Genomic DNA, 15,965 nt, shown 5'->3' on the forward strand with positions numbered 1-15,965 from the left:
CGTTATTACTGTTATTGTCATCTTCAGCTGAAAAGGACACTTAAAGTTTAATTTGTAATATTATAAATGTAAATGACATATTTTATTCACATGCATTGAGGCATGAATATTCAAAGAGTCTTATTTAATTATAGGAGTTATGAGAAACTCAAGAGACCTTCGGTTAGAATATGAAGAGTCTCTTTTATTGTTATATATTCACATCATGTGATAAGCATTGTACACTTGAACATTTCATTATCAATAAAGATATTTTGTGTTTTGTGGCTGGGTTTTTCCCTTCATTCTCGAAGGGTTTTCCCAGGATATTTCTGGTGTTCTTTATTTCAGTTTTATCTCTTTATTATTGCTGGTTTTTTAATAGTTTTTGGGCTCTAGTTTTTGGGATCCAATGGTTAATTGCATTTGAAGCACAAATTTCCGCATCTTTAATCATATTTAAGACTCCTCACTTGGTTTCTTGGAGTGTTTCATTTTCTATTCTGAAACTTTATGAAATGGTTTTCTGTCCTTATTACTAGGAAAAGGCTTGGAAGAAGTTTTGATTGTTGAATCAACATGCTCCATATTTCTAACCTTCTTCATGGCATATTGCAATGTAGGTGGATCAAATGCTCTAACCCAACTGCACAAAGGATACATGGGCCCCTTTACAAATAGAACTGCCAATCTCCTCTCTGAGATATCTGTCATCATCACTGACAACTCTTGGAACTCAGAAATGTAAGCCTCTAAGGATCCATTCTGCTTGAGCTGTGCAAGCTCTCTGAAATACATCTCCGATTCCTTTCGATCAAATTGCTTGATGAGTCTAATAGTGAACTCATTATAGGAGGTAATATAGCGGTGCCCCAAACTACTCAACCCATGGTACCACCACTCATGTGCCACACCATCTAGGTAAAAAGTAGCGAACTTAATCGTCCCTTCCTATAACATGGGCCTCAAATAGAGGTAGTTGTCTAGTTTTTGCACCCACACACGAGCTGTACATAGATCTCCTCCATCAATATCTGGCAAGGTCAATTGGTCCACAACTTACTTGAAATCTGTGTTACCCTGTATAGCCCTATGATCTGCTCTACCTACTCAACCAACCCATTGCCTTTTCTATTCAATGAACGGAGCGAGGGTCAATAAATCCTTGACCTCTAGTCGTAAGGTCATATATTCTGTATAATGGCATTATATCTTCTTTGCCACTGAAATCTGTAGTGCAAGCCCTCGTCCCTGTCAAGCAGATGATTCCTCCTGCTGATTGAAAATAGATTATTGAGTCCAGGAAACTGAACTAGAAGTTGTAGTGTGCTCATCCTGTGGCCTTCTAGTCTTGCCTGTATAGGTAGTGCGTTGAGACAACTCTTGCGCAACCAATTCTGCTTAACCATTTGTCCCAACAATTGAGACATCATATCCATCATAGTGTCAAATTTACTCTCAATCCTGATACTATGACTAATGGACCTAGCCTTCCTTCTCAATCATAGCATATGTATTTCTATCTATCACTTAAGTCTGACCTCTGATGACTAAGAATACTGGATGGTGTTTCACCTTCAGTAAACAATGGTGGTTGCCACTGAGTGTGATTCGCTCTCCTGGTGAAAGTCTGATATGGCTGTTCACTCACGAATGGTTTATATTTCTATTCAGAGGATGGCAGGAATATTTGTGCTCTGATAACACTATAATGGCCACCTTCAGAATGGAAAATTTGCAAACTCTCATTTGTTGGCTGATATCTCAATTTTTGTTCTTTTTCTGCTTTTTTGTTTTTTGTGATTTTATGGGTTTTTTGATGAAAAGAATACAATGCTGAAAATAAATAAATTACTGACAAAGAAAACTACAAGAAATGCTTGCACTGAACAAGAAAATAAATCAAAATTCTTAATTCAAATGATCATTTTCAGATCTTACGAGGAAATGGTCTAAATCAGATCTGTACAGCAAAACAGAGGGACATTGTTTGTCGTGCAAACTTCCAACTGCTGTCTACAGGCTGGGAATGGTACGGCTAGGGTTCTCATCACATGGCTGTAAACTGAGTGCTGTCTTGGCTCTAATCTGAGATGCCAAATTACCGAAATTCTGATGCTGATCCGAGAATCCATATTTTTGCTGTTCACTGCTTGCAGAAACCCACGTCCAGCTAGAGGAGGGACGTGGCCCTTGCCTGGGCTTTATGTCTGGTCCTAAATGTCCAATAAATGATTAAAAACTCTCTCATCCATCGATCTGTGATTTGAAACTAAATCCTGCACAGGCTAAACTGATACAAAGAAATACTTTTCTAAAATTGATGCCAAACCCTTTACAGATCTCAAACTACAATATGCTGATGTGAAAATAATAACCTGAATATGTCCAAATGGCTCCCACATTGTTCTTTTATTTCACTTTTCTTTTCCCTCCAAGAAAGAACAAAATTTTCTCGGGCTTTCTCATGATTTTTTATTGAATATCATAAATTAATACATTCCCTTATAAAATCGAACCTTGAGGGGTTATTCTTCATGACAATTAAGAAAATATTTTTAAAGTTGTAACTCAGCTTATTTGCAGTGTAAAACCAGTGCTGGGGTATGTGGGGACGAGTTTTCAGGATGAGGGGACAATGGGCCTCAACTTTGGGATGGCAGGCGAATGGCCAAGGGACAGAAGCGAGGGGACAACGGGGCATGAAGGGGTGCTTTAAGCTAAACATATAGAACTTGAAATGCTAGTTATAATATGATGTTTCAGTATAACATACCAAATTAAAATACTTGAATGTAGGAAAATTACAACATGAAACAAGAACCATGGAACATTCAACATAGTAACATAGTACATACCCAATAGTAACATTCAAGTATCAAAATTCAAATAGAAATTCAAGTACCCATCCCAGTGTCGGCATGGTTGCAGAACGATGGAGGTGGGGGTACTCGGGTACTCCAAGTACCCGGTGTGGGGATGTCTTGGGGATGGGTACCTCAAGGTTTGGGAGGGGGTGCTAGTCCCTGTGTTTCACTGCTTATTTTCCTAGGGAAAATGTGCGAAGGGGATTATTTTATTATTGCTTCATTATTTTTCCTGGGTCATCCCTTATGACTCATTAATACTAAGATATTAAAGTGAATACTTAAATATTTTCATATTTATTTATAAATTCACCATCTAGACTTCAAATGTTGATACCAGTCCAGAGATGTTGTCTGGTCACTGCAGGCTAACACACACTCTCCCCCTAATAAAATTGGGACCCTCTCTAAAAAATAGAAACTGCAACTAAAGTCTCAAAACTAATGTCAGCGGTTTCCCGATGTGTTTCGGTAAACCGTCACTTTCTAATAGACAAGAATCCCTCCTAAAATTTAGAAGACTCTCTTGAATGTCTCAACCGACTTATGAAGCCCCTGCGTAGCTCAACAAATTCTATATGAGTCCCCTGTTCACTCTGCTGGACCTATGGGAACCCATATTATAGGCCAACCTCCATTGACAACTGAACTGTCTAAGGAGGAGACATTACAATTTCTGTTAGTAAGTTGCAGTTACAATTCATTTTGTTCAAGTTACTTAAGTAAATCTGCTGATGTTTAGGTGTTTTGCTTTGCAGGGAATTTTGATAATGCTTGCATCCATATTAGAGCGACGTTTGGCTGTTTGGTATATAGTGGTGTTCACAGGTACTATCTTTCTGCTCTAAATTGTTTTGAATAAATATCTATTAAGCTTTAGTGATAACTTTGGCATTGCATTTTATTGTTTTCTTGTCTAAAATTTAAAAATATTCTTCTAGCTACATCTCATTTACCAACTTTTCGGATGGGTCTGGATGCAATATCTAGGATTGCTGAAAACACAGAAGTAAACTGTGAGCTGCAAGAAGCCATTTTTATGACATATGCAAGATGATGCTGGTTTTGCATGCAGGAAGTTATACTTGGAGCTCTGCAGAGCTCTGTCAGATAATAACATGCCATCAACTTTTAAGCTTTATAGATGAACTCACACTGGTTGTTGCAGTTTAACATCCAAAACCATGGCCCAAAGAGCACATTTAATTGATAATTTGTGAGGATAGTTTTCATGACGAGGAGGATTAACACTAGCTATTCTGTGAGCATAGCAAAAGGTTATATTGCAAATACAGTAGGTTTCTGTACAACTTTTGTACTGTGTATGGTTAATCCAGGGATTCCAAGATAGATTGAATTGCACATTCTATGGAGTTTTCCTTATCAGAGATGCTAATGCCAAATATAAATGAGCGGCATCGTACATCTCAAGGGATTGAAACATAAATATGTAGAGGCACACAATTTAACTGGAAGTCTAGATGAAGCAAACCTTAATATGATGGATGGTATCCAGTCATAGAGGGCCCTAATTTGTGGTAACTTATTTGACCTTCAGTTCGATTGTTTCATTTATTATTGCTAGCAGTTATTTTTGAGCTTATTTTAGATGAAGACACAAATAATATGGGAAAAGGTGATACAAAAATTTGCAACTGTAATAATTGTTTCAAATTTCTGACATAATCTCTGTCATATTCTTACATGGTTGTAATGCATTACCCTTTTGACATTGTGTCCAGCCAAGTATTTCAATTTTGTGAAATCTCTGGGAGAGACAAAATTGCGAAGAAGTCAGAGATGTTATAGATGACAATTAGAAACTAAGAAATATCTGTTAAAAGTATTAACTATCTTTTGTAATCAACAACCAATGAACTCCGACATCAAACTGATTGCATAATAAGGGTAGAAATTATCAAACACAGACATGATACAATATACCAACAGCCTATGATTAGTAAGGGACCATCAAACTTTTGCGGTAATTTGGTGGATTATTAGTGTCCCCACTTTATATAGGCGGATAACAACACTAGTCATCCAATCTTTCGGGAAGCCTTATAGTGTAATCTTATTGAAGATGCACCTGATACAAGGTGTGAGAACCTCTACATCCCACTTTAAATGTTTGAATTCCTCCTGCCATCCTTTTTATCCCCTTTCCTGATATCTTCAATTGTGAAAAGTTAAAGTGATTGCATTGATTATTGACGGTCTATGTTTATCTTGATCATGCGCATAAAGCAGCTTCATATATTCAAGCCATTTGAATCTATTATATTGTTATCTATTTGTTTACTCTTTTGTTGTAGTTCCAAAATCTCTTGGGTTTTGTTTTCAAATGGGAATCATCACCTCCCTCCTTGGGTTCACATACTTTTATTTTTGAACAGTACCATCCTTTCTCTTTTGCTCTAACTAGAGCATGGTATGCTGCTTCTGTGAATAACTATTTCTCGAATTGTTTCTAACCCGTAGTTTGTGTTGCAGTTATATTTTTGCTATTTCAGCAACCACCCTACAATGGGCAAGGTATGTAGTGAACTTTTCTAATACACTTTATCTTTTTGCAAGAGTCCATCCTATTTTCAAGGGTTAATATTAGTTAAGTAATTATAATGTGCAATATTCACTTTTGTCTTAGTCTCCCCTGCGAGAAGGAATCTCCATAGTTAATAAATATTTGTTTAATCTTTAAAGTTTTCAGTGGCAACTGACTTTCTCAATCTTATGATAGAAAGCATGTCTATTGATCATCTGCATACAACTTTCTGAATCTGTATTCAGTCTCGCAGTCTTTGAACAAATATTGAAGCCTTTGGCATGCCCAGCTTTAAATCATTGCAGAGCTTTGTTTTGACTTAGGTGGATTTCATTTGGGATAGTTCTGGAAATAAAATGTCCCAAACATTATATGGGTTGTATAATTAAAAATGATAGGGCTATTTTATTTAGGAAAATAGTTCTTTATTTGAAGGGCCTGATGTGATATAATTGGCTGATATTGTTTGCCTAATTGCTTGTTAACCGCTAGGGTTGCTGTTGCACCAAAAGATCGACCTGTCAATGCCTAGTACAACCACTGGACTTATAGAAGACATAGGAGGCTGTTAAACCATCTCGTGAATCTAGTGAGGGACGTTGGCCCGCTACCAACAATCCCCCTCCTAACATTACTTGCCGCAGCCTGCAAGGGTTCGAACATGTGACCAAGCTTTGATACCATTTGTTAATTGTTAGGGTTTTTGTTGCACCAAAAGATTGACCTATCAATGCCCGCTACAACCACTAGACTTCTAGAAGACAAAAGAGGTAAACCATTTCACAAGGGATGTTGAGCCGCTGCCAACACTTGTAATATTTACGCGGATTGTAGACCTAGAGATGCGTTCCTAGTAACATGGTATAAAACTACTCCAAGAGATGGAATACAAAATACACTTAAACGTGGATCTTCTTTATCAATAGCTTGACGTATTCTCACACCTACACCAAAATAATCTAAACTGTTCAACTTGAATGGAATATTTGTAGTATAGGTTGAACACAATTTTTCTATGTGTGCGAAAGACATTTATAAGCACTGTTAGACAAGCTTCTAGGGAAAAATAATATAAAACAATGTTTTAAAGCCGCTTTTAAATTAACCGTCTGCTATCTTTCTAAAAAGAGGCAATAGATACTTGAAATAGCTTAAAATAGGCTTTCCTTTCCTTTCTTCTTGTAATCTTGACTCCTGAATCAATGAATACCTGACATTTCTATCTAATTGCTTTAAACTATGTATTTCCCTTGATCAAGTCACCTATTTCAAAGGCCGTTTATGAGTGGTCACTTTTTACTTTTGAATCTTCAAACTTTGGTGCTTTTATTAACCATTGGCAACTTATCACACCTTTAGTGGTGTTCATTTTAACTTTTGTTATTAGACTTTTTTAGCTAGTTACATTTTTCTGCCTCTATCACTAGTATTTTCACATTTTTAGAGTTGCATTACCACTGAGAAAGCATGACTTGACATAGTATTTGCAATGTTGCACTCTCTAACCATCATAGCTAGTTGAATCTCAGTTTTAGAGTGGCACGACCACCTACAAAATGCAATACTTAAACTTTTTTCACTTAGTCTGTTGGTCGTGCATTTTTTATAATATTGCTACTCTTGTCATGATTTCTTTGTGTCCTCACCACTTAAAATGTGCATTTTCTTTGTTTCCTATCACTTTAATTGCCAATTGTGTTTTCTTAAGTCATTCACCACTTAAGTCACATGTTGAGATTGGTTCAACCATTGTAAAAATGTGACTTTGACCCATTAAACATGATCTTATTCATACCTTGTTGGTCTTGTCCTCCAATTGCTTAAGTTGTGCTTTTGGTTTGGCTAGGCGGCTTGAAGCATGGAACATAATTTAAACTTTAATTGTCTATGGTGGTTCCAATTTGGATATGACATTGACATCTAAGTCACCATTTATAACTAGCAATGGTATTGGAAAGTAGCAACACGCTTACCTTGTTCCATCTCCGAATCTTAGAATGAATCTCTAAGGCTTTAGACACTTTGGTACTACTTTACACTGTTGCCACTAGAATCAAAGTTTAAAATATGGAGCACCACTTGAAAGATGCAACACTTCCTTGAGATGAATGCATACTCCTTATATCTATTTGTAATGAAGTAACTGTTTGATGTTCTTTCTCTTGTGGCACTGGCACTCGCATTAGTTTTGCTCAAACAAAATGCCAAAGAGCTATAAACTATTTCCTTGGCCTTGACCTTGCTTTTGAAAGCTCTCAAAAGATCGATTGATCATAGTTACCTTTCCTCATCCATGAATGATTTGTGGACACTTGCTAGTAGAAAAAACTAGGCCATGCCTTGATAACTTGATGAATAGTGAAGATCTAAGTGTTGGAATCACTGCTGCCGTTACACCAAAAGCTCTAGCTGTCAATGAACAATACAACAGCTAGAGACAAGGATCCATGGGAGGTGGTTAAGCACATGTCAAAAATCCGCCTCTATGCTGGACAAAGGCACCAACCTAGAGGGGATGGAGGCACTGACCTCCCAACAATCCCCCCTCAGCATGACCCGAGGGATTTGAACCCGTAACCCAACGCTCTGACACCACTTGTTGGAATCATTGCTGCCATTACACCAAAAGCTCGAGCTGTTAATGAACATTACAACAGCCAAAGACAAGGATCCATGGGAGGCGGTTAAAACACATGACAGAGGCACCAACCTAGAGTGGATGGAGGCACCGACCTCCCAACACTAAGTTGCCAATTAGGGTATGGTTTTAGATATAGGTTCAAGGAACCGATTGTCATGCCCAAACTATGGGGCAAAAACACACAATTTTTTTTTTTAAATTAATAATTATTATAATGCTCAAGTTGATAAGTTTGCGATCACATTTCAAGAAAAGATTCTCTTCATTACATCATAAGTTTATAACTCTTGTGGAGGAATACATTGTTAAGATCAGAACTTTCGTTATAAGATTAATATCGATCATTGGTTACGTTCTTACATTTCTAATTGAATAATAAAATAAAACAAAAATTCCATCGAATATTAAAGAAAAACAATTTTAATTCTTCTTATGGGTCTCACGTGAAATTTACCATTAATATTAATTTGTAACATTTAAACTAATAAATCAATCAATCCATTTTTTTTATATATAAAAATTACTTTAATAACATTAATAAATCTAACATTTAACCTAACTAAAATTAACTCAATAATACATTTAAACTAGTTAAAAAATCATGTTAGTATAGAACTAAAGTTACACTAATTTAAATGATGATAGAACCTATAAATTAATATTAATTTAACATGATACTTAATTCATAACAAAACTAAACTTTTTAATATAATTCAAATACAATCATAAATCAAATACCAAATTCAATCATCACTAAATTAAAACTATATTTGCAACTAAGATTAAAATATATATATATATATATATACTAACTAATTTAAAATCCAAACTATATTACACTTAAAAATAATCTAATACTAAACTAACTTAATTTACAACTAACTTACTAAAACTATGAACAAATAATAAAAAGTAACTAGCAAAATATAACATATACAAAACTAAATTTAAAATGATCTAACTATCATTTAACTAGAACTAAATTCTAACTAATCTAAAACCTTAAAAAAAACTTTATTAATGAAACTACTAACATGACAAAGCAAACCTATACCATCCCAAACCTAGCGCTAACCTACCTATTCACCCCTCACATCCTACCTTACTCCCTCCAACATGTCACATCGACCACTCAAATCCCGTGCGCTTTCCAAGCGCTGACCACTGCAGAGGATAAGGGTGACCAATAGGAAAAAGGGCAATAGCACTTAAATGAAACAAGACCCCCTGCGCAACTACCCACGTCACACCAACAACAGCTCTCAACACTAAACAAAAAAATTCAGCGCATTCCCCAAAAGAGAATCGACCCCTGCACAAAGTCAAGAAGTGGTGTATAGGGTGACGTCACCCAAGACTAACGTCTTCTACTTTACAAAAAGACTAACCATAACCTTCCTAAGAGCTGGCGTCAAGTGGATGCAAGACATTTAAGGCTTAAAGTTTATATGGTAAGAAAAGATATTAGTTAGCTAGGATATTTAGATTTTTTATAAAGTATTAGTTTTATTTCATTGAGGGTCTATTATTTTATTAGTCTGTAATAGTATCAACTATATTTGTGTTTGCCATATAATTTCCAGAATGATATATGTGCTACTACAGGCCTCTTTATATGCATTTTGAAACTTACTTGTTGGTTTAAGTCTTACTATGGAGTCTTATAGGATTGGTGTTTTAATTCTTAATGATATTAACTTATCATCATATTATGCATCATGCTCAACAAAAACAACTATTGCAAGATCATCAAAATCTACGTAAATTTCTTATGAATACCTGGTTAATGATTTCCATGAACCTCAAACGCTATGCATCTCAATGATACCCCTATTACATAGTATAATCATCTACATAATTCATTTAACTATCTATTATAACTGATGGAGCACGTAATAGAATAACATAGTAACTAAACTAATCTTAGGGCAATTGAGAAAATAAGCAGATCAGAATGATAATGTTCTATTCATTTTGAAGGGAGTATCAAAACACGCAAAGTTCTTCCCTCTATCATGTTCCAAAATTTAAGTTTGGATATCTTGACATAATTCTCTCCTACATGTTCTTGCAAATTTACTTTCAACACAACCAGCCATGAACTAAATCATTTCAAACTCAATGGAGATACCATATTTACATGGATTAGCAACATCCCTCTCTATGGCCCATATGAATGGAGACAACACCACACTTCACAAAATTGAATCTTGCATAAATGAACATCATCGTTTCATCGTATCTTTGATATACATTCATATGACAGAAAAAAAATACGAAACCTCAAGAGAAGCAAAAATTACTTAATCACTTATTTTATTGACAACCTAATTCAAAGGCTCAGTCGGGAAAGAACCAGGAAGAAAACCCGGTTTCATTGCCATTACAACAAGTTATTAAATACAATTTTCCATAGGATTTCAATCCCGAATTTTCAACAATCAAATAATTGAATTTTCTTCATGACCCTCATCAAGGGATTCATAACAATTTCTGCAACACATTTCTAGAACCATGGAGGGGACAGAATCTGATTAGGTGACAACAAGCATGACGAAAAGACAAATCAAACATGCATATTCATACTAGGTTTTCACAATAGGATTCACAACGAATCAAAACTAGGGAAAATTGGATATTTCCAACAGGAGATGTCAGACACAACACCAAACCAGGTGCCCAATCGGGGCTATAAATCAAGAACTTCCGTTCTTCCATTCTTACATGCCAAAACTCATATGTGGTTTGTGTTGACAGGTAGGGGCCCATAACACCCTACTCTATCTCCCTCTTCTCGTCCTGAGAAGAGACTCTACACTGTTGGAGTCCAACTAAAATGCCCTTTCTCGAAATTGGCCACTTCTGCCCTCTCCAAGGGTGAGTAATGCCAAAACACCCATGCAAGAACATCTCAAAATTCATACAAAAACATGAAAGGAAATCATTCAAAATAACATGGTTTTCAAAGCGTCCCAACATACCCACAAACATACAAACATTCAAACAACAACAAGGTAGCATAAGCATGAAACAAACATGAAATCTGAACAAGGGAGATGAGAATTCCTACCTTCACAAAGAGGTAATGGCAACGAACAAGTTTGAGTAGAGCTTTTCCCTTCCTTGCTTCAATCTTCCAAGACTCCTCTCTAAATGTAGAGATTGGGTAACAACCTCCATTAGTCCAAGAAGGGCCTCTAAATAAGCCTTAAACTCAACCACCAAAGGGATCAATAACTTCTCCCACCCACCTACAAATCTAGAAGCTCCTAACTCAACCCATACTATGGTTAACCACTAAGTGGAGGTGAGGTCAGACAACTCATGGTAGCCATAGTCAATTTTCGCACAAAGGCACAAAGAGACTTTTTGAGTGACCTCAAAAGTCAATAAAAGGGGCTTAGGGGTTGGAAAAGACCCCCAACCCATACCCATACCCCTTGGGTATAATTATTTCAATTTTTAAAGCCTTAGGAATAGGTTAGGAACCAACCAAAAGCTAGGAAATAATTAGGACCATCGAACAACTCCAGAAATGCAGATTAAGCACTAATCCGGATTAAGGGTGATTAAACTCGATTAAGAACCAAATTAGCAAAAGACACTAACTAAATCCGACTTAGGTCCAAAGGTTACACAGCTAACCCTAACTAGCACACTGAAGAACATAAACAATTCACGAGTGTCAAGCGACACTAAAAGAACATAGTTATGAACATTAACATTTACTGATCACAGAAAAATACATACATACATCTCACAATTAAAATACTTGAATTACGAACAAGAAGGTTTCCAAAATTAACACATAGAGATCAGTTCTGTTCCTCCGTCGATTTCCTCGGCTAAAATATCTGCACACTCATTGCACACATCAGTAGTCCCGAAAATCACATGTACCTATGTATATATACTTATCAGAAATTCACATAAATTGAAACATACATCAATCAGGGTTTCTTTCATCCTACTTATATCTTTAATCATAAAGATTCCAAAATCAATGTGTTAATCCTACATTTTTCTTAATTCATCAACATACATATACCTAAAACCTTAAATGACGAACATCAAATATCTAGAAGTAACATCACACGGCATGAAATAGTATAATATGTTCTAAGCATCAGATAATGTCTCGACATCTCGAGTCGTGAGTATCAAAATGATAAAGTAACAACTAAGGCTACGAAGGGTCGGGGCGAGGCCTCACACCGATATGTTTGTATAACAATTTGAAAAGGGGTTTGGGTTCGTTACTACAAAAACATATATATATATATATATATATATATATATATATATATATATGTATGTATGTATATGTATGTATGTATATATGTATCTATATGTTTATATTTATGTATATGTATCTATCTCTCTATGTATGTATGTATGTATGTGTATATATATATATATATATATATATATATATATATATATATATAAAACAAAATACCATAAACTTGTAATCATATGTCTACATTAAGTTAATAGATTTGAAATTAAATTATTCTTAAATAATATAGTCAATTGCATTATTATTAAAATCAAATAACATAATATTTTATTTAAAATTATATATATATACACTTATTAAATTAAAATTGTTAAAATTGTAGATAGTTTTCTAATATTAAAAAAATATTTACAATCCAAAAAATTTAATTTAAATTCAAAATTAATAGACGACTAAAATCATTTATGTAAAAAATAACTAAGTTGCTGGTTCAGATTTGGTTTTGAAATTCGTTGAAACTTTTTTGTGTTTCAAATTTGGTTTGGGTTCGTCTATAATTTTTTTTATCCATAGACATAACAAAATGCCAAAATACACCACTGTATCACTGTTTCAGCTCAAAATAATAAAGCCAACATTAAACATCATCAAATATATCAAACATCATCAAACATATCATCATCATCATCATCCGACTGTTGCAAATTAGAAGCACAAATAGTGCCACTAGCATGAGTTCTAGCAATGTCAGCCTCGGGAGAAGCCTCGACTTCACTAGGCAGCTTGTGATCATCATCATCAATTGTATGTGCGTCAAGGCAGGCTATTGAATCTTCCAACTCCACATGCTGTGATTCAACATCCCAATGCTTTTGCCTCCCCTTTTTGTAGGCATTGTCTTTGTGTGTTATGAGCCTCAAGTTTAGATGCACATAGACCAAGTCTTCTGCCTTCTTGGAGTGTAGGCTATTGCGTTTTATTGATTGGATGGAGACTGTGCTCCAATTTCTCTCGAATGATAATGAATTAGCAAGTTATCATGATTTTCAATTTTAAAATTAGAGAGTTGAGAGTTTTGAATAAATTAAAAAAATTATATAAATTCAATATTCATCAACAAAGAATTTAGAAATTATAATTTCGAGAGTTAATGTTGGCATAATACTATTGATTATGTGTAACTGTGTCTCAGTTACACTAGAGTTATGCAGTTACCAAATTGCATATATATCATCTATATAATGTAACCCCATCCATTGAATAATAAATAGATGTTTCATGTGCTCACATATGGTATTATAGCAACTTTTTTGTGTTCTTGTGGTGTTTGAAGATTGATGCAATAATGAATTTAAATTAAGTTTGTAGATGGCGTCTAATATGCTGGCATGTAAATGAATGGATGAGTTGCACATTGGCAACCATAGTAACACAAGGACGCGTCCCCCTCCTTTTTGCCCCACACATTGAGGACTTGGGGACTTTGTTCCCCCATTTCCAACGAACCACCAGAGTCCACCACCTCCGCTGAGGATGGTGGGACGTCTCGGTGTTAACTATTTGCTAATTTGACTATTTGTATTCAATGTTCCAATTCAATGCAATGTTAAAGTATTTACTCTTTTACATCTTTATATCTTATATTGCGATACATCTTTTCATCACTAGCATTTTAAGTACCATATGTATAGTATATACAACCCTTTGGTCCCTCACTGCCATCCCCAAATTAAGGCCTCTTTGTCCCCCCGTCCTAGAAACTTGTCCCCCCGTTCTCCATCCCCTTGTCCCCTAAGGCGGTTAACTATGTTGGCAAAGAGATGACGAAGACCTCCACAATTATGTCAGAGCTTAAGGGAAATGAGAGCACCCTAGAAGGTCATTTGAGATCAGAATGCACAAACTATATCCAATGATTTCTTAAATTGCTTCTAATAAGGATAAACAATTACATACTACTATGCCATAAAAGCGAAAATAGACAGTTGATTTCCCACAGTTAAAACCTTAAAGGAAAGTGATTGCAACTTACAAATGTATCAAATATCAGCAGCATTACGACATACAAATTTAATATTCTACAATCATGACAGAATAGAAAACACAGATATAGATGGGGATTTACATCCTGCTCCATCTAGAGAAATTTGGCAGCATAACTTTGTGCAAAGAACTTCTCATCTCTCTCTTACATCTCTTCTGCAACTCATTGTATTTATAGAGTTTTCTTACAAAAGGAAACAGTCTACATTCAATGTATCTTCAACTTATTTAGAAACTTCCTTTATGCAAAACTCTTGCATAAAAACAAAGCAAAGAGAATAAAGCTCAAAAAAATAGACTTTCTATTTTTTTGCTCCAAGTCTATCCTTGTGGAAGATTTGGTCTCATTTAGCATTTTCCAAATATGCATAAATAAAAAACCAATAAAGAATCCTAAGGTTGAGTCACCTTATCCCAACAATCTCCTTGACGAAGACCTTACAGGAGTCAAACTGGTGAAACTATATCATTGCAACCATCCATGAAACCACATAAATCTTAACACATGCTCTCGTACTCCAACTAGACACTTGTCCAAACAACACAAGCATAAGATCCTAGTGATAACAAAGGCTACAAAATACTGCCACCACTCCCTTGCACTCATGAGCTATACAGAAGCATTAAAAACATCAACTTCTTAGCCCAACACAACTGTGAACAAATCCTCTCGAAAACAAAATAAAACATCAGCCAGAACAACCAAAATGATTGCTCCAATTCAACTGATAAACCCTTGAGATTGGAAATTGTATCCAGAATAAATGCTAACCAATCCAACTACTCATACCTCAAAGGTATCCGACATCAACAAACTCATGCCAACAACATAACCAACCCATAAACTACAACCTCAAGCTCCATGTGCAAACCAGTCGAAGAAGACTAGACACATACAAGAACCCCACTACATGGGTAATGTCAAATCTGAAAAATCAAAGGCATGCCAAGTCTATTGATAACAACACAAAGAAAGTGTAACCATGTAGTACAAAGGACCATCCACAAAGATATGAAAAATCATGTAGCAAACTTGCTGCAAGAAACATCTGTCACATCCAGTTTGCACAACTCTCCCATGTTCTCACACCAACAAGGAAAAGAGGTAAAGGAACCACCATGTCATCACCAAAAAACAATGAAGTGCAAGTGATAACAAATGATCACGAAAGAGTGACCACCATAGCTCTAATAGATCTCAAAAATCAATGTTATGTGAACCCAAACATCCAAGAAGATAACCAAGACCAAAGAGAGAACCTGCAAATCATAAGCATGTAGCATGTCCTTCCACAAGCACCTCTAAGAGTCAACTGTACTCAAAGTAACAAGAATCGGAATCGGATCGGAATCGGCAAGGCCGAATCGAATCGTGAATCGGCAATGAATCGGCGATGAATCGGCAAATTTGAAAAAACCCTTTAAATTTAAAGATTTTAACAATTTAAAACTTATTTCATGCACCCTTTATTGAATATAACTTAAACACACTATAACATCATCAAATAGAAGTTAAAACTTAACATACATAAACATGGAACATAAAATCCATCACATATGTAACTATGTTATCTAAAATGTAAATTGTAGGCTAGCTGAAGTAAATAGAAATCAAATGATCACAATGATTTAAATCATAGAATGTATGTA

The 15,965-nt window shown here is 35.3% G+C and overlaps 1 protein-coding gene across 17 annotated transcripts in view; it reads left to right on the forward strand.

The window, feature by feature from the left end:
- Positions 1–15,965, forward strand: part of LOC149551807 (Thioredoxin superfamily protein) — a 132,764-nt gene that overhangs the window by 55,935 nt on the left and 60,864 nt on the right. For 10 of the 17 annotated variants that reach the window (XM_089787294.1, XM_089787293.1, XM_089787306.1 and 7 more), the window contains exons 5-6: positions 3,605–3,674; positions 5,340–5,381. In XM_089787294.1, the coding sequence (XP_089643420.1) occupies positions 3,605–3,674; positions 5,340–5,381 (112 nt within the window). The remainder of the gene's footprint in view (positions 1–3,604; positions 3,675–5,339; positions 5,382–15,965) is intronic. The other 7 variants (XM_089787296.1, XM_089787295.1, XM_089787308.1 and 4 more) reach the window with 1 other exon arrangement.

The sequence above is a fragment of the Cupressus sempervirens genome, chromosome 6 (genome assembly GCF_028749045.1).
Source record: "Cupressus sempervirens isolate cs-2001-9-10 chromosome 6, ASM2874904v1, whole genome shotgun sequence".
NCBI lineage: Eukaryota > Viridiplantae > Streptophyta > Pinopsida > Cupressales > Cupressaceae > Cupressus > Cupressus sempervirens.